This window comes from Bubalus kerabau, chromosome 2, assembly GCF_029407905.1.
Source record: "Bubalus kerabau isolate K-KA32 ecotype Philippines breed swamp buffalo chromosome 2, PCC_UOA_SB_1v2, whole genome shotgun sequence".
Classification (NCBI taxonomy): domain Eukaryota; kingdom Metazoa; phylum Chordata; class Mammalia; order Artiodactyla; family Bovidae; genus Bubalus; species Bubalus kerabau.
The window spans coordinates 126,634,365-126,656,708 of record NC_073625.1 but is presented as its reverse complement, the minus strand read 5'-3'; the positions used below and the strand labels follow the sequence as shown (position 1 = coordinate 126,656,708).

General features: G+C 42.2%; 1 protein-coding gene and 1 long non-coding RNA gene across 16 annotated transcripts in view; one reads left to right on the top strand and one right to left on the bottom strand.

Annotated features, from left to right (window-relative positions):
* Window positions 1-22,344, top strand: part of ST6GAL1 (ST6 beta-galactoside alpha-2,6-sialyltransferase 1) — a 147,892-nt gene that overhangs the window by 101,830 nt on the left and 23,718 nt on the right. For 13 of the 15 annotated variants that reach the window (XM_055568767.1, XM_055568769.1, XM_055568768.1 and 10 more), the window contains 3 exons: window positions 3,528-3,657; window positions 9,107-9,755; window positions 17,945-18,042. In XM_055568767.1, the coding sequence (XP_055424742.1) occupies window positions 9,158-9,755; window positions 17,945-18,042 (696 nt within the window). In that variant the 5' untranslated portion in view covers window positions 3,528-3,657; window positions 9,107-9,157. Of the gene's footprint in view, window positions 1-808; window positions 946-1,983; window positions 2,003-3,527; window positions 3,658-9,106; window positions 9,756-17,944; window positions 18,043-22,344 lie in introns of those variants that run through there. The other 2 variants (XM_055568775.1, XM_055568782.1) reach the window with 2 other exon arrangements.
* LOC129643738 (uncharacterized) lies at window positions 4,211-22,055 on the bottom strand. Its single transcript, XR_008710475.1, has 4 exons — window positions 21,729-22,055; window positions 17,027-17,215; window positions 15,933-16,029; window positions 4,211-4,332 (listed from the first exon to the last, which is right to left on the bottom strand). It is a non-coding gene; the product is annotated as an uncharacterized LOC129643738 (long non-coding RNA).

Below are 22,344 nucleotides of genomic sequence, written 5' to 3'. Positions count from 1 at the left end.
TAGGAAAGGACATTTCAAGCAGAAGGAGCTCTCTGGGCAGGACTGCAAACTCATGGAAGAGCATGAGGCATTTGGAGTGCTACAACGGAGTTACTCTGGGCAAATCACTCTTCTTTCTTGTCTCAGTCTCCCTGTTTGTAACATGGGGATAGCAGTGGTATCCTCTCAACCGTGGGATGGTGAGGAGGGCGGGATGGTGAGGACTAAATGAAGTGATGTGGATAATTTTTGTCACAGTTCCTATTGCAATCCCTTTGGGTGTTTTATCTAACTCGATTCTTTAAATAATCCCATGAGATGGGCTCTGTTATTATTATTACCATTTTACAGATTAAAAAAACTGATTCCTAGGGGGTTGAACAGCTTGTCCAAGGTCATGTAAACTGGTGAGAGGCAGTTTGAACTCTTTCCCAGCTCAGTCTAATTCAAGTCCTTACTCTTAACTCTTAAGCTATGGTCAGTGCTTCACATGTAGCTAGTACTACACACTTGGTAACTATTATTGTCGTGAGTGTTAAAGTGTCTCTCCCAGAGAGTTGAGAATTCAATTACTGTTTCTGTAGCTGGTTGAAGATCACCACTGCTGGTATCTCATGACCAGCAGTGACTATTTTTGGAAGGCCCTCACCACCTACAGTACATATAGATCAATGATTATACCACTTGTTTCAATTGGTTGATTTTTAGAAATCAAGAGTGATTTTTAATCTCCTTAGAGGGCAAGTTGTTCTGAGTAAATGTGATGTGAGGGAGGAAGAACTGGGTTTGCTGCACTCCTCTGATGTCTGTGCAATGAACCCAAACACAGGTCTCATGGCCCAGCATTGAGGGGGTGGCAGTGAAGTGGCAAATACAGGTGGGAGTGGCATCCTAAGTGCCGTGACTGCCCAGAGTGTTGTCTGTGAGGCCACTGAGCAGGAACCCTGTCCATCAGTGGTGCCTGAGGTAAGCATAGACCTCTAAAGGACGGGCAACACTTCCCTCCCTCCCTCATTCATTCATTCAACAAATAATCCTTGTTTGTTGTCTCTTTGCGATCCCATGGACCACAGCCTGCCAGGTTCCTCTATTTATGGTGTTGGGGGAGTTTGAAATTTCCTCGGTTCTGTCTTGTCACAACAAAAATTTGAAGCGACAAACGGCCCAGTGTTACAGCCCCTTGTAATTTCCTCGGACGGACCAGTGTTACAGTTCCGTGTTACAGCTCAGTTTTATTTCTAAAGCAAAGGAAAAGGCGTTAGGGCAGGTCGACCCAAAAGACACAAAGAGAAGCCCCCAGCACAATTTTGGCTCCTCTTTTTGTATGTTTTTTCTCCTTCCCCTGGGCCTGCCCTATGTAAATTGGGCTAGCCAGGAATGCTGTTTGTTTTACCTGAGGCCCTCATTTGGTCCTGGACCTTCCTTTGTTCTATTTTTGTGGGCTTTTCCCTTGTCTTTTAGCCACTGCCATTCTGGACTCCTTTTTCCTATTCTAACTACCTAAACAATGGGATTTCCCAGGCAAGAATATTGGAGTGTGTTGCCATTTCCTCCTCCAGGGGATCTTCCAGACCCAGGGATTGAAACCATGCCTCATTGAGTATCTCCCATATGCCAGACATGCATCTGGGCACTGAGGGTAGTAGTGAAGAACCAGCACTTACAGGGTTCACGTTTTTAGTAGGAGGAGACAAATGGTAATCCAATAATAATATGAATGCTTGCATAATCACAAACCCCCCTCCCTCACCTCAGAGGAAACTTGTATGACATGAAAAGAAGGCTAGCTATCAGAGGCAATTTTTGGACTGTACCAGGAGGCTGCTAGGGAGCCAGTGCTTCTCTAAATGGATAAGGGGAGCCCTGACTGTTTTTTGACAAAGAGCAGAATGGCACCTCTCACTTCTGTCCTGTCCATCGTGTCCAGGATCTGCCTGCCTGCCTCCTGGTCATGAAAAGCTCAGACACCCCAGCCTAGATATTTAAATATGTAGAACTTTTAGTCACAGTGATGTATGTACAGGTAACATTTTGTTTCACTCTCTTTGTTATAATATTTTAAGCATTTTATTTCATGTTGCTACTTAAAATTCATATACCATTATATATATATTCTATCTGATTGTAAGTACCATAGTTTAATTATTTCAGTATTATTGTAAGCTTAATTATTAATTTTAGATTTTTTTCACCATAATAAATCTCTTTGAAACTGAAAGCTGTTTTTTCTTTTTGCACATGCAAATTGCTTCATAAAACTCATTCTTTGTTTCATGAATCTTCTTCCAATTCTCACCAAAGCTGTGTAAGGTAGGGAATTATCTTATATGTGAGGAAATAGAAATATACAACTTTTTCCCCTTGGAATTATTTATTCAATCTTATTTCCTGGAAGTACAATAACTTGGTTCATAGTCATAAGCCCTTAATTCTTTGGTAAGATTACTTTCTAAAAAAAGTTAAATTAATTTCTACTGCTCTCTTGAAATATACCAATTTCATTATAATCTGCCTGTCAATGAGTATTATCATTTTGAAAATTACTGGTTAAAGTTAATTTTATAAACTAGTATCTTAATATTCCAGTTACCTCTTTTGGGTTTCTCTCAAGAGTAATCATAATTTCATATGTTTATTAATGGTATTTTCTGTTTTGTGATTTGTTTGCTTGTGTTGATTGCCTGTTCATTTTTAAAGGCTTTTACTGTGAAACTTTTGCACACCTTGAGTCTTATTTTCCTTTTTATTACAATATTTTTATTGTATAGAAGTTGGAATTTTCATGCAACTATTAAATTTCCTTTGTTATTTTTCTACATTCCATCAGAAGAAAGGAAGCTGACAAGTATAGAGTTCTATTTTTAGCTTCTAAAACATTTTTATAATTTTTTGTAACTCTAAGAGTAATGCATCTATACTTTAAAAAATTTTAAATATACAAAAATTTTAAAAAAAATGAAAATGCTCATTACTCCTTATTCTACCTTCCAGGTTTGTGTGTGTGTGTATATATATTGGTATAGTCTTTCCTCTTTCTCACATTTGAATTTAAAATTTTTTTCTGAATTTAAATATATGAATATGAAATGAATATGAAATATGAAATGAATATGAAAAATATGAATATAAAACTTTCATATATCATTAAATATTCTTTGATAATAAATAACTTTTAAAAGGTCTGTTTAGAGTTCATTTTGGATGAACTGAATCCTGTCTTCTTAAAATTGCTATTTATGTATGCCCAAACCAGAGACTAAACAATTCTTTCTTCCCAGGTTGGTGTATGGTGCTTGCTTCATCTTTCTGTCATGCTCTTATTAGTATTGGACTATTTTTAGGATTTCTGTGCTGTTTATGAGCCCAGAACATTGCACCTGTAATTGACTTTTGTCTCTTTTTTTCTTCTGAGCCCCTGGGGCTTCTTGGATTGAGCCATACCAGGGCCCACATTGGAGTTTGGCAGAGGTCCCCGTCTATCTTTTTAATCTTTAACCTTTCTCCTCGGAAACTGGTGCTTCACTCTGTTTTACCGTCCTCTTTTGTAGATGGTTTTTGATCATCCTGAGAAGAATGAGCCTTGGCCTCCAGACCCAGTAAAATAGACATCCATGGAGAACAGTGCTCGTTCCTGAGGACCTGGAGGGCTTGCAGCCCAGGAGGATTAGCTAGAAGCAGGTAAGGAACACCTGGAGGAGTGGGATGTGGAAGCAGCATGGGGGTCCATACTCTGTTTAGGAGAGGCACAGTGGAGTGCGCTGGTAAGAAGCCACAGGGGCTCAATGTCTGGCTACAGCTTTGCTGTTTTCTTCGTGTTTTTTATTTATTTATTTTTCAGTCCCTAGTGTTGATAGGTGATTTGCCTATTTCTATAAACTATAAATATAAGATTTAAATTTATTCTGTAATTCAATCTACCTTTTTAAAGCACCTATTCTGGCCAAACCCTGCATGTGATACCCGGCATGTAGTGATATAGTGATATAGATGGGGAGCCCTCCTTTGGGATTTTCTTTCTGTTGGTTCAGTGTTGGCTTATTCTCTGTAAGTGATAATGTGAGTTGTTACTTATTCCTCTAGAAGCCAGGTGGGGGTTGTTAGCATTCATTGATAAGTCCAATCAATTCAAGAATCCTTTATTGAATACCCATTGTGTTCCAGGTGTGAGGGGGCACTGGAATTTCAGAAATGAGCCAGGAGGAGTCTCCCTTTAGCAGGGGGTCAGTATGAAAAGCAAACATTACTGGGACTTTTCTGGTGGTCCAGTGGCTAAGACTTCATGCTCCCAGTGCAGGGGGCAGGGGTTTAATTCCTGGTCTGGGAAGTAAGATCCCACATGTTGTAGAGCATGGCCTAAAGACGAAAATCAAAAGCAAGCATTACTAAACACTAGAGACAAATAGCAGGGAGCAAGAACAGTAGGGAAGGGGAGATGGCCTCCACAGGAGCCCAGAAACGGAAAGGCTGTTTGGTTGCCAGGCAAATGGACAAGAGGAGAGATTCCAGCAGTGCAAAATTGTAGAGAAGTAAGAAGGCAATCAGAGAAATGATTGAGAAATTAAAAACTTGGACTATTTTCCCAAAGAATTTGGGGAAAAATATTTACTATTCCTTTCCTTCTGTCTGGGCTGTTTAGATGAAACTTATTCAGTCTGTGTCTCTCTGTAGCAGCTAGAGAGATGAGATTGACTCTCTAAGTCCCTCTGACCAGAGGGTCTAGCCAGTGGTGGACTTGGAGCCTCAACAGAGGATGGTGTTCAGAGAACTGGGAGCCCTGACATGAGGTTTCAGATGAGTGCCCATGGCACTCATGACAGTTCAGTTCAGTTCAGTCACTCAGTCGTGTCTGACTCTTTGCAACCCCATGAATCGCAGCACGCCAGGCCTCCCTGTCCATCACCAACTCCCGGAGTTCACTCAAACTCACGTCCATCGAGTCAGTGATGTCATTCAGCCATCTCATCCTCTGTCGTCCCCTTTTCCTCCTGCCTCCAGTCCCTCCCAGCATCAGAGTCTTTTCCAATGAGTCAACTCTTCGCATGAGTACTGGAGTTTCAGCTTTAGCATCATTCCTTCCAAAGAAATCTCAGGGCTGATCTCCTTCAGAATGGACTGGTTGGATCTCCTTGAAGTCCAAGGGACTCTCAAGAGTCTTCTCCAGAGCACTGACCTTAAAGGCTGAGGTGCTCTTGAAGTTGTAAGACTGTGTGTATGGTTGAAGGTTTGGAGAACTCTTCTTTACCAGGAAACTTGACCTTTGAGGGCAGGGTTTGGCAGGAAGCTGAACACAAGCCCTTCTGAGCCTCGGCCCAGTGAGATAGTGAACCAGGTTCCACATCCCTACCTCCTGTCTTATTTCACTTATACACATAAAAGTTAAGTCCAAACTCCATCATTACCAAATCACTCATGCAACTTTGAAAATTATTTATGTTTACAAAATCATAGTTTCTTTAGTTATAAATGAAACTAATAAAATTTGCTCTGCTTATCTCACAGGGTTGTACTGGGTCTCATAAATCCAATTGCTGGGTCACCTAAATGGTAAAATAGTGCACAGTGGCAGTGTCCGCACAGATAGTGAGGGTGTTTATTTTGTGATTGTCCAGCAGTTATCTCATTAGAGACCCTGAATTCTGAGTCTTAAGTCAACACTGACTTTTCACTGTACTTTTTCACAATGCCTGTCCACTAATGCAAAAACCATGGACTTTTAGTCAGACCAATCTGGGTTGGAATTCTGGGTTATAAGTATGCTCACCAAACTCAGGAGAAGAATAGAGGAAATAAATACTGGCAAGGGTGTGGAGAAAAGGAATTCTCATACACTGTTGGTGGGGGTGTAAATTTGTGTATCCACTGTGGAAAACAGTATGGAGTTAGCTTAAAAAATTAAATATAGGACTACTGTGTAATCAAGGCAGTTCCACTCCTGGGTATTTATCCTGGAAAACAAAAAACTAATTCAAAAGATTTATGCTTGCCAATGTTCATTGCAGAATTACCTATAATTTATAATTGCCAAGATACGGAAGCATCCTAAATGTCCATCAACAGATGACTGAATAAAGAGTATGTGATATATACCTGTATATACACAAACACAATGGAATATCACTCAGCCATTAAAAAGAATAAAGCCATACCATAAAACCTTGCATTTTGTGATATGGATGGACCCAAGGAATATTACGCTAAGTGAAATAAGTCAGAGAGAGAGAGAGAGAGACCCACAAATACTGTATGTTTTCACTTACATGTGGAATCTACAAAAACAAAAACAGAAACAGACTTAGAGTTACAGAGAACAAACTAATGGTTGCCAGAGGGAAGGATGATAGGGGGAAGTGTGAGAGAGGTAAAGGGGGTTTGAGGTATAAACTACCAGTTATACTTCAGTGTGCTGGTGTGGCTGGCTGGCTAGAGTATCAGTTATAAATAAGTCACAGGGATGTAATATACCTTATAGAGACTATCGTCAAAAATGTTATAATGGTACATAAGAAACACAAGCTGGAATCAAGATTGCCAGGAGAAATATCAATAACCTCAGATATGCAGATGACACCACCCTTATGGCAGAAAGTGAAGAGGAACTCAAAAGCCTCTTGATGAAAGTGAAAGTGGAGAGTGAAAAAGTGGGCTTAAAGCTCAACATTCAGAAAACGAAGATCATGGCATCCGGTCCCATCACTTCATGGGAAATAGATGGGGAAACAGTGTCAGACTTTATTTCTTTGGGCTCCAAAATCACTGCAGATGGTGACTGCAGCCATGAAATTAAAAGACGCTTACTCCTTGGAAGGAAAGTTATGTCCAACCTCGATAGCATATTCAAAAGCAGAGACATCACTTTGCCAACAAAGGTCCGTCTAGTCAAGGCTATGGTTTTTCCTGTGGTCATGTATGGATGTGAGAGTTGGACTGTGAAGAAGGCTGAGAGCCGAAGAATTGATGCTTTTGAACTGTGGTGTTGGAGAAGACTCTTGAGAGTCCCTTGGACTGTAAGGAGATCCAACCAGTCCATTCTGAAGGAGATCAGCCCTGGGATTTCTTTGGAGGGAATGATGCTGAAGCTGAAACTCCAGTACTTTGGCCACCTCATGCGAAGAGTTGACTCATTGGAAAAGACTCTGATGCTGAGAGGGATTGGGGGCAGGAGAAGAAGGGGACGACAGAGGATGAGATGGCTGGATGGCATCACCAACTCGATGGACGTGAGTCTGAGTGAACTCCGGGAGTTGGTGATGGACAGGGAGGCCTGGCATGCTGTGATTCATGGGGTCGCGAAGAGTCGGACACGACTGAGCGACTGAACTGAACTGAATCTATAAAAATATCAAATCACTGTTTTAGACCTGTAACTAACATTATAAGTGAACTGTACTTCAGTTATACTTGATGAAGGAACTGAAGTTCAGGTTGATGAGTCATGGCTAGTGTTCCACTCTGCCATTGTTTGCTGTTCCACATTGCCTCCATGTGGCTCTCATGCCCATGGGCACTGGCGGGGGTGGACTCTAACCTTCTGTGCCTTATATTTACCTAGTTCAAAGTCCATGAATGTCATTCTCCTTTGGTGTTCCCAGGACCAGTGAATGAGACATGGCAGAGATGATTACTCCACAGAAACAGGTGCAGAGAGGTTAAGAGACTTGCCTAAGGCCACCAAGAGTGGGGACAAGAAGCCAGGTTCTGTGATACCCATTTCAGTACTCCTACCACCTTATCTCTGATAACCTTAGGAGCAGGCTTCCTGGAAGTCGACTATAGATCTGTTTCTTTCTTTTTTTTTTAATTTTAAAAAATTATGGTTGATTACAATGTTGTGTTAATTACTACTGTATAGATTCTTAATCAGTTAGCAAAATCCTAGGGGTAGTTGCTTTAACTCATTATGGTAAATAAACCTAGTTACTTAAGGAATAAGTTAATGTTTTCCAGAAGATTACAGACATTATTTGAATTCAAAGTTCTTCCATTTTCCGTTCAGTTTGACAATAAATTCTGGGAAAGCAAAGTAGGTCTTTACTCAGATATAAAGGGGCCTATTCAGGCTCTATTTAATTTGTGAAGTCCATTTTCTAGAACTTTCAGCATCCTGGACATGATGCAGTGAAAGGGTCATGGGTTAGGAAAGCAAGTGCGCTTGGATTTGAATCTCAATCTACTATTTACGCAGTTCTGTGATCCTAGGCATTTCTCTTAATTTCTCAGCACCTCAGGTGGTTAATCTATAAAAATGGAGATTATGGCACCATCATGGTTGGTGATGGTTAGGGCTTTTCTGCATAGCTCTGGAGATGCCCTTCATGTTAGGTTATTATTAACATGGTGCTCACTGATATTGTGTATCATGATGCCCCCTGGTTTATGATGAAATTAAATGAAATAACCTCCTATGTGCTTAATGCATTTTTGTTTTCATTTCCTTAACTGGTCACATATCTGCTATCTTATTAGGAGATACCATCTTCTGCTATGAGGAGAGTCGGTTTCCTGCCACATGCAGAACTCCATTAACCTGAATGTTCTATTGTGAAGCTAACCCTTGGCTTTCTTCTCGCACAGGAATCTAGCACCAGAGCCCTTAGAGAAATGCACTGTGCACCTACCACACCATTTATGGTGAGAGATCTCTTCCTGGCAATTTTAAAAGGAGGCCAGGCCTTTTTATGGAGTTTGGCTTCCTGTGACATAGACACGTCAGCCTGCTCTGCTGTTCTCTTTTAGTTTTTCAAGCATGTATGCCTTCCTTGAACAAATAGTGTGAGGCCCTAGGAACTGAGTGTATAAGTTGTGGTTCTCGACCTCAGGAAGCTCAGAGAGTAATCAGGAAGCCAGACTGAGACGACAGGAAACTAAGATTCAGGGAGTACAAAGGTGTGGTGGGTAAGTCCATAGAGTGCTCATTGGCTCAGAGAGGAAGATGAGAGTGTCTGAGGATGACTTTCTACATTTCAAGCCCAAACTGAGGGTGATTTTTTTTTTTTATTTTGGAGGCTTGCTGAAAATGGGAGATAGGCATGGGCTGGAATTCAGTTCTCGTCACTCTAAAGCCATTGTTTAGCTCGTCATTACTTTTGGCTGTTCTTTACATCACTTTCTGCCTTGTCTTTTTTTTTAGGCATATTTTCCTGCTCAGAACAGCGTGGTTTCCTTGAACACATCTTTCATTATGACTCGCACCAGCTTGAAGAAAAAATTCTTCAGCTGCTGTGTGCTCATCTTTCTCCTGTTTGCCATCATCTGTGTGTGGAAGGAAAAGAAGAAAGGGAATTACTATGAGTTCCTTAAACTGCAAAACAAGGAATACCAGGTGTTGCAGGGCCTGGAGAAAGTGGCCGTGAGCTCTAGTTCCCAACCTGTGTCCTCCAGCAGCACCCACAACCCACAGAGGAACATCCAGGCACCCGGTGGTCCCAAGGCCAAGTTGAAGGCTACCTTCCAGGTGTGGGACAAGGACAGCTCCTCCAAAAACCTTGCCCCCAGGCTGCAAACTATCCGGAAGAATTATCTGAACATGAACAAGTACAAAGTGACGTACAAGGGGCCGGGGCCCGGGGTCAAGTTCAGCGCAGAGGCCCTGCTTTGCCACCTCCGGGACCACGTCAACATTTCAATGATAGAGGCCACAGATTTTCCCTTCAACACCTCTGACTGGGAGGGCTACCTGCCTCAGGAGGACATTAGGACCAAGGCTGGGCCATGGGGCAGGTGTGCTGTGGTCTCTTCAGCAGGATCTCTGAAGTCCTCCCGGCTGGGCCGAGAAATAGGTGGGTTCTGCCGTGTAGAGACTGTTATCTGAGTGGCCAGTGCTCATTTGGACCATCTGGGCACGTGGACAGGGGTGGGGGCTAGCAGTCCCAGTATGGCTCGTGGACTGGTGGAGAAGCCCAGTTGGTGTTTCTCAGATGTGCTTCACGAGTCAGAGGTGGCAAGGGGGGCAGTGGAGAGAATGGGGATCCAGTCTTCCAGCAGCTTTATTAATTCGAATAGCTCTATTTTGATCCATTTTAAATACTGGTGTCCTACAGAAAATTTTGTTTGAAAAGAAAGTTCCTTTGCTACCAAGAAGGAAAACACTGCATTAACATTTAAAAATATTTAAAGCATAGATCTCTACTTTATCTTCAGGTTCTGAAATTCTATAATTTACTGATTAATTAGCAACTAATAATCTCTTTTGGCCTCAATGACCTAACTAATTTTTAGTTTTGCTCTTTGAAAGGAATTAATTGGGGATTCTGGACCAACTTCAGGAGGTTCACAAATCCCTACAATCATATAAAAACTATGTGCTGTTTATGTGTGTTTAACGTGCGTATTTGTATAATTCAGCCTGCGTTGTTCCAAAGAGAGAGTCCATAGCTTTCTGTTGTATCTCAAAGGGGTCTGTGACCCCCAAAATCGTTAAAAATCACTGATGAGAATATATAAATTTGCTTTTCCTGAAATTTTTCATAGTTCATTAAGATAGACAAACTAGGGTTAACATATACACTATATGAAAGAGATAAACAAGAACCTGCTGTATAACATAGGGAACTAGTCTCAATATTTTATAATAACCTATGAGGGAAAAGAATCTGAAAAAAATTATATATATATATTTCATGGGCTTCCCAGGAGGGGAAAGAACTTGCCTGCCAGTACAGGAGGAATAAGAGACTGGGGTTTGATCCCTGGGTTGGGAAGATCCCCTGGAGGAGGAAATGGCAACCTACTTCAGTATTCTTGCCTAGAGAATCCCTTGGACAGAGGAGCCTGGTGGGCTACGGTCCATAGGGTCACACAGAGTTGGACACGACTGAAGTGATGTAGCATACATATATATGTATATGGGGTGTGTGTGTATGTATATGATTCACTGTGCAATACCCATAAAGCTGATGCAACATCGTAAATCAGCTATATTTCAGAGGCTCAAGAGGGAGGGGAGATATATAGATATAGATATATATAGATATATAAAATTATGACTGATTTGTGCTGTTGCATGGCAGAGATCAACACAACATTGTAAAGCAATTATCTTCTAATAAAAAAATAAAAAAAAACTATACTTCAATAGAAATAAACTTAAAAAAGTAGAAAGTTGATCGAGATTTGTAAACATGGATATAGCACAGCACTATGGATTTGCTTAACGTGCCTTAGTTTGATTGTTCTGAGAGAATGTGTTTTCCATGATTGTGAAATGAATTATGCTAAAGAAAGCAAAGCACAGGAAGCCTAGCTCTTCTGTCAGGCCCTGGAAGGTACTGGAGCAGGTGAGGTCATATGTCTCCTTTTTTATTTCCTTCATATGACTGCCAGGAAAAATGGTCTGAAACTGAGCACAGGCTTTCAAAAGAAGAAAAGTAGACCCAAATTAGATTCTCTAGAGCAGAAAGAAGTGATGAAATCATATTTTATACTTCCCCAAATGGGCAGCACTTGGGAATAAAAGCTGCCAAGATAACCAACCCCACCCCAACTTTTGCTTTTGCTTTTTTGGTTTCTTTTGGACTTCATTTTCTAGAAGCTAAATGTAATTGGTTTTTATTTCATCTATAATGGAACTAGATTTCTTTCTTCCTTCCCCAAATTTTCTTTTAATGGTAATGTTTAGAATATTCCAGGTGTTAGCTTATCCTCTTCTTCAAGTCACTATTGCCTGCCTGGCTGGAACTGTGTTGAAGTTTCAGGTAGAACCTAATACTTCCATGAATTGGAACTATAATCTTTATTTTTATGTACTTCATAAAACATTGGAGGGGTTTAACTAAACTTTAAAATAATCTTTTTCTATAGACTGCAGTTATCATTTCAAATATGTGATTTCATGGAAGGACTTTGATCCTGAGATCTAACAAAAATCGTTAGAGTCAATCAAAGAGTTGACTCGTTGGAAAAAGACTCTGATGCTGGGAGGGATTGGGGGCAGGAGGAGAAGGGGATGACAGAGGATGAGATGGCTGGATGGCATCACTGACTCGATGGACATGAGTCTGAGTGAACTCCGGGAGTTGGTGATGGACAGGGAGGCCTGGCGTGCTGTGTGATTCATGGGGTTGCAAAGAGTCGGACACAACTGAGCGACTGAATTGAACTGAACAAAAATCGTGTGCTAGACTTCAAATGTTCTGCCTTTTATTGGGTATTTCCCTTGGGCATTTAGTCTAACAAATATGTTAAGAAATTAATTCATGTATTCTTTTATTCCCTCATGGATTCATCAACAGTACCAAGTAGGAACTTAGAATACAAAGAGGAAAGCGAGAGGAAAGGCCTTCTGTTAAAGGCCTCTGAGCTTGCCAGGCCCACAGCCTTCCCATCACATCTGGAATTTGTCCAGCTTATTCCCAACTGTTGAATATATCAAATAGTTTCAAATTGTTTGCTCTTAAACGTAGTACTGCTAATGAGTTTTGTGAAGATAACTTAAGTGACTGCTGCTGCTGCTGCTGCTGCTAAGTCACTTCAGTCGTGTCCGACTCTGTGCGACCCCATAGACGGCAGCCCACCAGGCTCCCCCGTCCCTGGGATTCTCCAGGCAAGAACACTGGAGTGGGTTGCCATTTCCTTCTCCAATGCATGAAAGTGAAAAGTGAAAGTGAAGTCGCTCAGTCGTGTCCGACTCCTAGTGACCCCATGGACTGCAGCCCACCAGGCTCCTCCATCCATGGGATTTTCCAGGCAAGAGTACTGGAGTGGGGTGCCGTTGCCTTCTCCGTAAGTGACTACTACTGCCCTCCAAAGGGGAAATACCCTCAGGAGTGGGGCTAGAAGACCAAAGTAACATATGTTTTAGGGCTCTTTTTCTGGGGCATTACAAAACTGTTTATCAGAGGAACTGTAACAATGTGTTGTGTCTCTGGCAGTCCCACAAACCAGCCAACAGTGGGCATAGTAATTTTTAATTGTTTTTGATACATACACATGTAAAGTATCTTAGATTTGTTTGAGTATTCATTTCAAGCAGTAGCACACTTAACAAATATTATAACTAATAGGAGTAACACATATGGTGCAACTGCTGTGTGAGTAACAAGCCTTGCTCTTTTAATCCTCCCAGTAATCCCACGAGGTAGGTACAATTATTGTCCCCGTTTTACTGATGAGCCAAGTATTAACACTCAGAAAGCTTACACAGCTGGTTGATAGTAGACTGGGACTTGAAACTGGGGTGTTTGACTCCAAGGCCCCCACACTTAGCCTAAACTCTTCTTTTGTGCCCCATGGTGATTGTAGTTTTATAATAATGAATGAATCCCTTGTCAGGTTAAAATAATAACTTCATATTCTTCTGATTTTCTCTCCTAGAAGAGAGGAGAAGAGCATTCTGAGACAAAAGTAAGAAGCGAAGGCTGCGTGGAAAAAAAAAGTGCAGAGCATGTTTAAGCATCACAAATAACCCTGTTTGGCTGGGAGGTAGGGTCTCACAGGGTGAAGAGGGCTGAGAAATGAGGTCGGAAGGGTAGTCAGGGTTCAGTTCTTAGAGGAAGTTGACCGTCATAATAAGGACTTTGAATTTGGTTCTTTAAGCCATGGAGAGGCCTAGAAGGTTTTGAGCAAGCAAGTGTTGGGATCATGTGTGTTTCAGAGAGGTTTCATATGTCTCTGGGTCTCCTTGTCTTAGGGGATTGCAATCTAATCTCTCTGCTGTTAGGGACTATTGCCACATCCAATGGGAAGTGCCAGGCCTGTTGAGCAGTGGTGGTGGTGGTGGGAAGAAAAGGTTTGACTTGAGAGGCATGGTGAGGTAGAAGAGACAGAGCTTGGTTCTAATTAGACATGACCCTGAGTCTAATTGGTAGGGATAGAAGCCAGGGTCTCTGGCCTGGGAGCAGGCTATGTTATATCACAGAGAGCATTCTTCTGGAGGAAGACAGGTTCCATTTTGGATGTTCTAAGTCTAAAGTGTTTGTGGGTATCTATGCAGTTGGATATTTGCTTCCAGGGAAGTGTAAGGGTGGGAGATTAAGAGTCATTTGTTTCAAGGTGATAGTTGTAATCCAGAAAAGAAGATTGATGAGAAAACCTAAAGCAAAGCTTACATTTGAAGGGCAAGGAAATAACAGGGACAAACAAAAAAAAAAAGAAAAAATCAGAAGGACCAGTAGGAAAGGCTGAAGTGAAGCAGGTGTACCACATGATGGAAGGCAAAAGTGGGTAGAGTTTGGGCATATTTTTGGGCAGATGGAGTTCCTGGGTAAAGCGATGACTGGGAAGACACCCTTGGATATTGAGTAGCTCAGACAGCATGATTGTTTATATCAGGGTTCAGCAAACTTTCCCTATAAAGGGCCAGATGGCAAATATTTTTTGTTTTGAAGACATACAGTTTCTCTTAAAATGACTGCTATTTTAGTGCAAAATCAACCACGTGCGTGCATGCATGCTCATTTGCTCAGTCATGTTTGATTCTTTGTGACCCCATGGACTGTAGATGGCCAGGCTCCTCTATCCATGGGATTCTCCAGGCATCCAGGCAAGAATACTGGAGTGTGTTGCCATTGCCTTCTCCAGGGAATCTTCCTGACCCAGGGATCGAACCCGTGTCTCCTACATTGCAGGCGGATTCTTTACCGCCTGAATATCAACCACAGACAGTAATAAATGAATGTATCTGGTTATGTTCCAATAAAACTTTATTTACAAAGATAAGGCAGGTCACATTTATTCTGTGGGCCATAGTTTGCCCACCCCAATCTGTGTCATATCTAGTTTTCCTAGTCAGAATCAGAATATGGTCTTCCATACATGGTTATATGATTCATTAAGCTCATTGGAAAATATAAAAAAATACTTGGTCCAAGTAGTGATAAAATTTCTTTCACCATAATTTCTAGCTATTTGGAGTTATTATACGTGGACCCAGCAGCTGTGGATTTCTCCTGGTGATTTCCTGAAGACCTATTTGAGACTGAAAGTTTTTTAGTCTTCAATAGCAATAGCAAAGGACAGTTTGACAAATAAGAATCTAATCCCTTTTTTTATGAGCTTAGATTTAGTGGTCTGTTTTAAAGTTTTCTTCTTCGAATTTTTTTTTAAATCTTAGAATAAAATTCAAACTTCATACCTTCATACCACAGCCTGCATGGTTTGCTTTTTTCCAGTCTCTTCCACTGCATCCTTTCTTTTTTCTTTCCCTCATTCACTTGTTCCCAGTTAAGTCCTTACCCTCCTTAGGGTCTTGACACTGCTGTGTCCTCTGGCTGGAATTTACTTTCCTGGACCCTTTCCATATATATGTATATTTTTTCAGATTCTTTTCCATTATAGGTTACTTTTGTGCCACAGTACTGATCACAATCTGTAGTTATCTTGAATATAGGTTGTTGTGCTTATTTATTGCCTTTCTCTTTACAGTGGATTTCAAAGTCTCTAAGGGCAAGGACCTTGATTTCTTGCTCACAACCATTGTCTCCAATGCCAGGCAGAGAGTAGGTGTTTAATCAGTATTTATTGAAGGAACAAAAACATTCTCCTTTCTCATGGTCAGCCAGGGGCCTATCCCAAGCCTCCTGTGCTGGGTGTTCTCTATCTGCCACTCCAAACCCATGCTCCACCCTTTCCTGGGAAGTAGAAATGTAGACTGTGTCACCTGGGCGTTCTTGCCCTTTTGGCTTTCATTTGGAACTAGACAGAGGAAGCGGGCTTCCCAGGTGGTGCTAGTGGTAAAGAATCTGCCTGCAATGCAGGAGATACAAGAGATGTGGGTTCAGTCCCTGGGTTGGGAAGATCCCCTGGAGAAGAGCATGACAACATACTCCAGTATTCTTGACTGGGAAATCCCATGGACAGAGGAGCCTCGTGGGCTATAATAGTCCAAGGGGCTGCAGAGACTTGGACATGACTGAATGACTGAGATAGTGGAAGCACTGGCACAAATCTGAGACTAAGAAGGAGGAGAGTGAGGCGGAGTATCTGTCTCCTCCCCCAACCCCTTCCCCATCCCATCTCACCTTTTAGAATGAATGCAGATTGCTTCTCTTCCTTGACTAAAAGTTTCAGTCCCTTTCAGGTTCTCTGAGTCCTGCTTGCTTCCTTTTCCTTCCAGGCCTGGAGGTCAGAGGAGAGGAAGAAAGAGAGGCTGTGTAATGATTCCCTCTGAGGTTCCTGCCAGGTGGCCTCCTGCCACCTGCAGTGTAGTGGTGGGGTTCCCTGCCGTATCCAACCCCAGGGCATGGTCCCATTCCTTGTTTGATTTCTACATCATTAAACTCCACCCACAACTCTGTAAATAGTCCTTTTATTTGATTCTCAATGACTGCATTTGAGCTTGCCATTCTTATCTATTGGGACTCTCAGATTAATAATTTATTCACCTGTGAGATGGGAAAGTTGACTGAGGGAAGTTTCTAATGGATCAGCATTTCTAGCATGGCTACTGCTGGTCACTTTTGAAACCAGTGGTTAATTTCAGCAAAACTGATTGCAATCTGAGTTATCTAAAGATAAACTTGCTGCTCCATTTGTGGTTCTCTGTGCCTGTCTTGTTATCTGATAATGTCTAGACTATGAACATCTTATGTAACTTTATAAAAAATTTTATTTTTAATTGGAGGATAATTGCTTTACAATGCTGTATTGGTTTCTGCTGTAAAAGAATGTGAATCAGCTTTTTTTATACATATATCTCCTTCTTCCTGTGCTTCCATCCTATCCCCAACCCCCATCCCACCCATCTAGATTGTTATAGAGCACTGGGCTGAATTCCCTGTATTATACAGCTAGCTATCTATTTTATACATAGTTGTGTGTGTGTGTGTGTGTGTGTGTATAAAACAATGTAACTTTTAAACCATTTTGATAAAAATTTTTTCCCTAGGATTGAGGATAAGGTTGTTTTTGTGAATGAGATATCTAGATTGCTGGGGTGTAGGGATACAAAAAGAGGGAGGCTTTCATCCCTTAATTCTGTGGATATTCTCCTTTAGACCCACTTATATTGAGCCAAAATCCACTCCTACCCTTCTTCTCCTGATGCCACCTTTTTGCATGAACCATCCAAAATCAATCCCTCATGGAAAGAAATTGAACAGAGATTTGGACTGACCTCTAAATCCTGTGCAGATTTCAGTGGTGAACTGAAGCTTGTTTGATCACGTAAACTTGAAAGGAGCTCTCATAGGATCAGAGGCTCCAGGTTAAAATGGATCTTAGAAGTCATCAGTTCCTTCCCCCATCAGATTGATCATTGTAGATAGAGAATCTGCTCCTAGTCTTCCAAACACTGCTTGAACAGCTACAAGGACAGAGAATGAGAGCTGGGGAGTGAGTAGATTTTTTAAAAGATGGTCTACTTGATCTTGGCTGGATTGAAGATTTTGTTCCTTACAAAGAGCTTTTTTTTTTTTTTTAATAGAAAATATGGGGTTTAGTTTAGCTCTATGACTTCTCGTTCCATCTCGTCCAGCACCCAGGTTTGTGACCCCTCCAGGGGCTTGGATTCCTAAAGGGAACACTTAGGGAGCTGTTGTGTGCTATGCCCAGCCAGCTTTTCAGAGTGCCATGGGGATACTCGGCACTTGTGGATTAAGCCAAGCTTATGGTAGGATCTTTGATTTTCTGATAAGGATAGAAGTATGACCTACTGGTAATACCAAGAGAATGTCTGGTTTGCTCCTTTGGTAACTGGAATAGTGATTCACTGGGAGTAATGCACTGGCCCTGTCCACGTTGCCCCTGTGCGTCACTGAATGGGTTTCAGGAACACCAACGTACGGACCTCTTTAGCCTTCGCAGTGGCTGGGCAGACAGCTGGTGATCTCTGCCTGTGAACCTGACCTGACTGTGCCATACAAATACAGTCACTGTCCCCTGAGTACCATGAGGACAAAAAGATTGGGAAGTATTATTCCCTGGCCCTCCTCTTCCTTCTGCCCTCTCTCCCTCCAGACCTTCTCTCTCTCCTCATATCGCTGATGTTCACACTGTCATCACTGCTGATGTGTTGTTTCCTTGTGGTTTCTAGATGATCACGATGCAGTCCTGAGGTTTAATGGGGCACCCACAGTCAAATACCAACAAGACGTGGGCACGAAAACCACCATTCGTCTGGTAAACTCTCAGGTAAAACTTCTTCTGTGCAGAAATACATCCTTCCACAAACATGGGTGGCGCTGAGTAGGGTGTAGCCATCAGTACAGAGACTCTGCAGGTAGCCTGTCTGCCATCGAAACCAGCTCTGCCTTTTGTGAGCTAAAGAGTTGTGCATATGTTACTCCTGCCTCTCTGAAGAGGGGAGAATGATAGTGTCTTCACGGGGTTGTGACGAAGGAGTAAGAAGATCCACACAAAGCACGCAGTGGCTGGCATTTATGTGTCAATGTTATCTACTCTGATATTTACGTGTGCAGAACTGAGGTGGCTGTGGAGGGTACATTGGTGAGTGAATCAGACTCAGCCCTGCTCTCATGTAACTTACAGATACAGTCCAGTAGTTATACAAACAAATGTAAAGTTACAACAGATAACTACAAGGAAAAGGGTCAAGATGCCACCAGAACCCAGAAAGGGGAGGTGTCCCTAGACAGGGAAATCAGGAATAGCAAGGAGGTGTCTTCGCTGTGCAGGAGGAGTAAGGGGTCATGGTGAGAAGTGTGGGGAGAGGCAATGGCCTGGGGAAGGTCCTGTGTGGAAGGAGACAGGGGGGCACCAGGACCCAGGAAGAGGTGAGAGTCTCGGGGGGTGGGGTGGGGGCATGTAAAGGGGGACGAGGCTGAAGATAAGAAGGAGCTTGGCCACGGTGCTTGTCTTCTTCTTTGACGCATGCTTACACCTGCATTTTGTAAACATCCCTGGCTTCCAGTGATCACTGCAGTAGATGCAGTGGGTACAGTGGGTCCAGTGGATGGCAAAACACGTTTAAGAGGTCTTACAATCATGTGGACTAGAAATGCTGGCACTTGTACCAGAGTGGACATGCAAGTGACTGAGAGAAATGATGGATTTGAGAGCTATTCCATGTGTGCAGATGATAGGCTCTATGTGGGGTTGAGTGTGAGAGGTGAAGGGAGGAGGCCACAGATGCACCTGGGCTTCTGGCTTGTGTAACTGGCCAGCTAGAGTCACTGAGACTGGAAAGAGTATTGGAGATGTTTTGGGTTGTGAGGGGCTTGGTCAGAGAGGGGGGCAGAGATAAAGAAATATATATCTTCTGGATATGCTTGATCTGAGCTGCTTTTTATGTATCTGTGAAGAGAGGTCAAGTTGTGCAAATGAGATTGGAGGTCAGTGGGAAGGTTTGGACTGCAGATGAGGATTTGTAAATCTTCTCTTTCTATGTGGCAACAAACAGTGGGACCAAATGAGAGCACTGGAGAGGTGTAAAGAGAAGAAAAGTCCATGCAGGAGCTTTGGGCAATGAGAACAGTAAGAAAGATGTCAGCGCCATTAGATTCTGCTTAAAGGCTAATTTAGATGAAGATTGAAAAGCATCATTCTCTCCTTAGCAAAATGGAGGTCACTGTTGGCCTCAGCAATAGCTAGGTGATGAAGGGAGAGTGATAATGCCAGAAGCCAGACTGGAGTATGAGGAGAAGTGAGATGGGTGGAGGATGGCAAATACAGAGAGTTCCTTCAAGAATTCTGGTTCTGAAGGGCAGAGAGAAATAGAGCAATAGTTGGAGAGAGAGTTGAGGGTTCCAGGGCTCGTTTTTGTTCATGTTTTAGATTAGAGAGAATTGAGAATGTTTAAAAATCAGTGGAAAGACAGTCACAAAAGGACAAATACTGTATGCTTCCACATACCTGTGGTCCCTGGAGTAGTCAAACTCATAGAGATAGGTGGTTGCCAGGGCCTGGCAGGAAAGAGGAATTGTTGTTTAATGGATATAGAGTTCCAGTTTGGGAAGATGAAAAAATTCTAGAGGTGGATGGTGGTACAAACCCAGGTTGTACAATAGTGTGAATATACTTAATGCCACTGAGCTGTACACTCAAAAATGCTCAAAAGAGTATATCTTCAGTCAGTTAAGTTATTCAGTCATGTCCAACTTTCTGTGACTCCATGGACTGCAGCACGCCATGCTTGCCTGTCCATCACCAGCTCCCAGAGCTTGCTCAAACACATGTCCATCAAGTCAGTGATACCATCCAATCATCTCATCCTTTGTCATCCCCTTCTCCTCCTGTCTTCAATCTTTCCTAGCATCAGGGTCTTTTCCAATGAATCAGTTCTTTGCATCAGGTGGCCTAAGTATTGGAACCTCAGCTTCAGCATCAGTTCTTCCAATGATATTCAGGGTTGATTTCCTTTAGGGTTGACTGGTTTGATCTTGCAGTCCAAGTTTCTCTCAAGAATCTTCTTCAACACCAGAGTTCAAGAGCATCAATTCTTTGGCACTCAGCATTCTTTATGGTCCAATTCTCACATCCATATATGACTACTAGAAAAACCATAGCTTTAACTATATGGACCTTTGTTGGCAAAGTAATATCTCTTCTTTTTAATATGCTGTCTAGGTTGGTCACAGCTTTTCTTCCTATGTTACATATATTTTATCACATACACACAAATTTAAGTCAATGAGGAAAAAAAAAGTTGATCCAGAAATTGAATATACTAAAAAGAGGTGACAGTGAAGTCAATGGTAGGAGTGGTTGGTCCAAAACCTAGTGGAGGATTAACCCCAGCAGGAGCAGGTCAGAAAGGAAGAAGGACTGGGGAGGGGAGTAGCTGGAGGCAATCTGTAGTGGAAGACTGAAGGGGCTTCTGTTTTCTCTGCAAAGTTAGGATACAGAGAAAAGGAGACATTTTGTAGGGAGGTGAGGGGAAGAGAGGTTTTAGTAGAGGAGGTTTGAGCCAAGAAGGTTTGAAATTGTCATTGAGGATGGAGTAAACCAGAGGAATGGAGCAGGATCTCTAAGCATGCTGACCACTTTGAAGTTGGGACCATGGATTCAGAGAGAAATTCAGTTATGTTTGCTCATAGGTGGTATGACCCACAGGTCAGCAGGCAGCTGCATGTGAGGAAGCATGGAGGAGGCCTGAAAATTCTCTTGGATTTGGAAGGCTACCCCGTTCTTGGGCATCTCTTCTAGGTGTTGGAAAGTTGCTCAGTCGTGTCCCATTCTTTGTAACCTCATGGACTATACAGTCCATGGAATTCTCCAGGCCAGAATACCAGAGTGGGTAGCCATTCCCTTCTCCAGGGAATCTTCCTAACCCGGGTATCAAACCCAAGTCTCCCGCATTGCAGGTGGATTCTCTACCAGCTGAGCCACCAGGGAAGTCCTCTGGGTGTTTAGTGATGAATTAAACCTCAATCCTCAAAGATTCTGAAATTTTAATTTCTAGCAATTGCTCTCCTGGGTATACATGCAAAGGAAACCAAAACAATGCTGTGAGAAGATCCATGCACCCCAGTGTTCACTGCAGCACGGTTTACCATAGCCAGGACATGGAAGCAGCCTAGATGTCCAGATAGATAAATGAATTAAAAGATGTGGTATATACACAACTGAATATTACACAGCCATAAAAAAGAATGAAATTTTCCCATTTGCAACAACGTGGATGGACTTGGAGGATATTATGCTAAGTGAAATAAGGGGATTAAGAGGTAGAAACTACTAGGTACAAAATAAAAAGCTACAAGGATATATTGTATAGTGCAGGGAATATAGCCACCATTTCATAGTAACTTTAAACATAGTTGCTATGCTGCGATTGAAACAGTATATAATATTGTTTATCAACTATACCTCAATAAAAGAAAATAAATAAAGCCAAGGTAAGTTTGCCTGAGAATTACCAGATAGACCTTGATCCGATTTCTTCCTCAGTACTTCCTGCGTGAGTGACTTGAGCAAGTTGCTTTATCTTTCTGAGCCTCAGTTCCCTTATTTGTAACAGGGAAATAGTTACTGTTCAGGGTCTTTGTAGGATCCAGTGAGACTGCTTAGTGTGGAGCAGGTCACTCGGAGGCCCGCGTGCTGCAGTGAGGACTCAAAAAAGGGTGGCTGTGGTCACTAATGCAGAATGAAGCCCTGCCCATGTCTGCGCAGTCTCCGTGTCCTCTCATTTCCTAGGCTAGTGGGTTTCTTGGCTCCTAGTAGGGATGCCAGCCAGCTTGGGGTTGCTTCAGAGGTGCCTAGCAGAAGGAGAAAGTTAAAGGATAATTTTCAGGAAAAAGTAAACTCATGACTCTCATAGAGATAGTGTCTATTTTATTCATATGAGGAGGGAACCAGGCACATGTTATAACCGCTTCAGAGAAAAAGTCAAAACTGTATCAAAATTTGAATAAAGGGGAAAAAAAAAAAAAAAAACCTAATTTTTTTTTTTTTTTCATCTTTTTTCCCATGAGGTAGGCAGGAAGAGGAGGGAATCTAACTGAAATTCTACTGGGCAAGGTTGAATAAGCATGT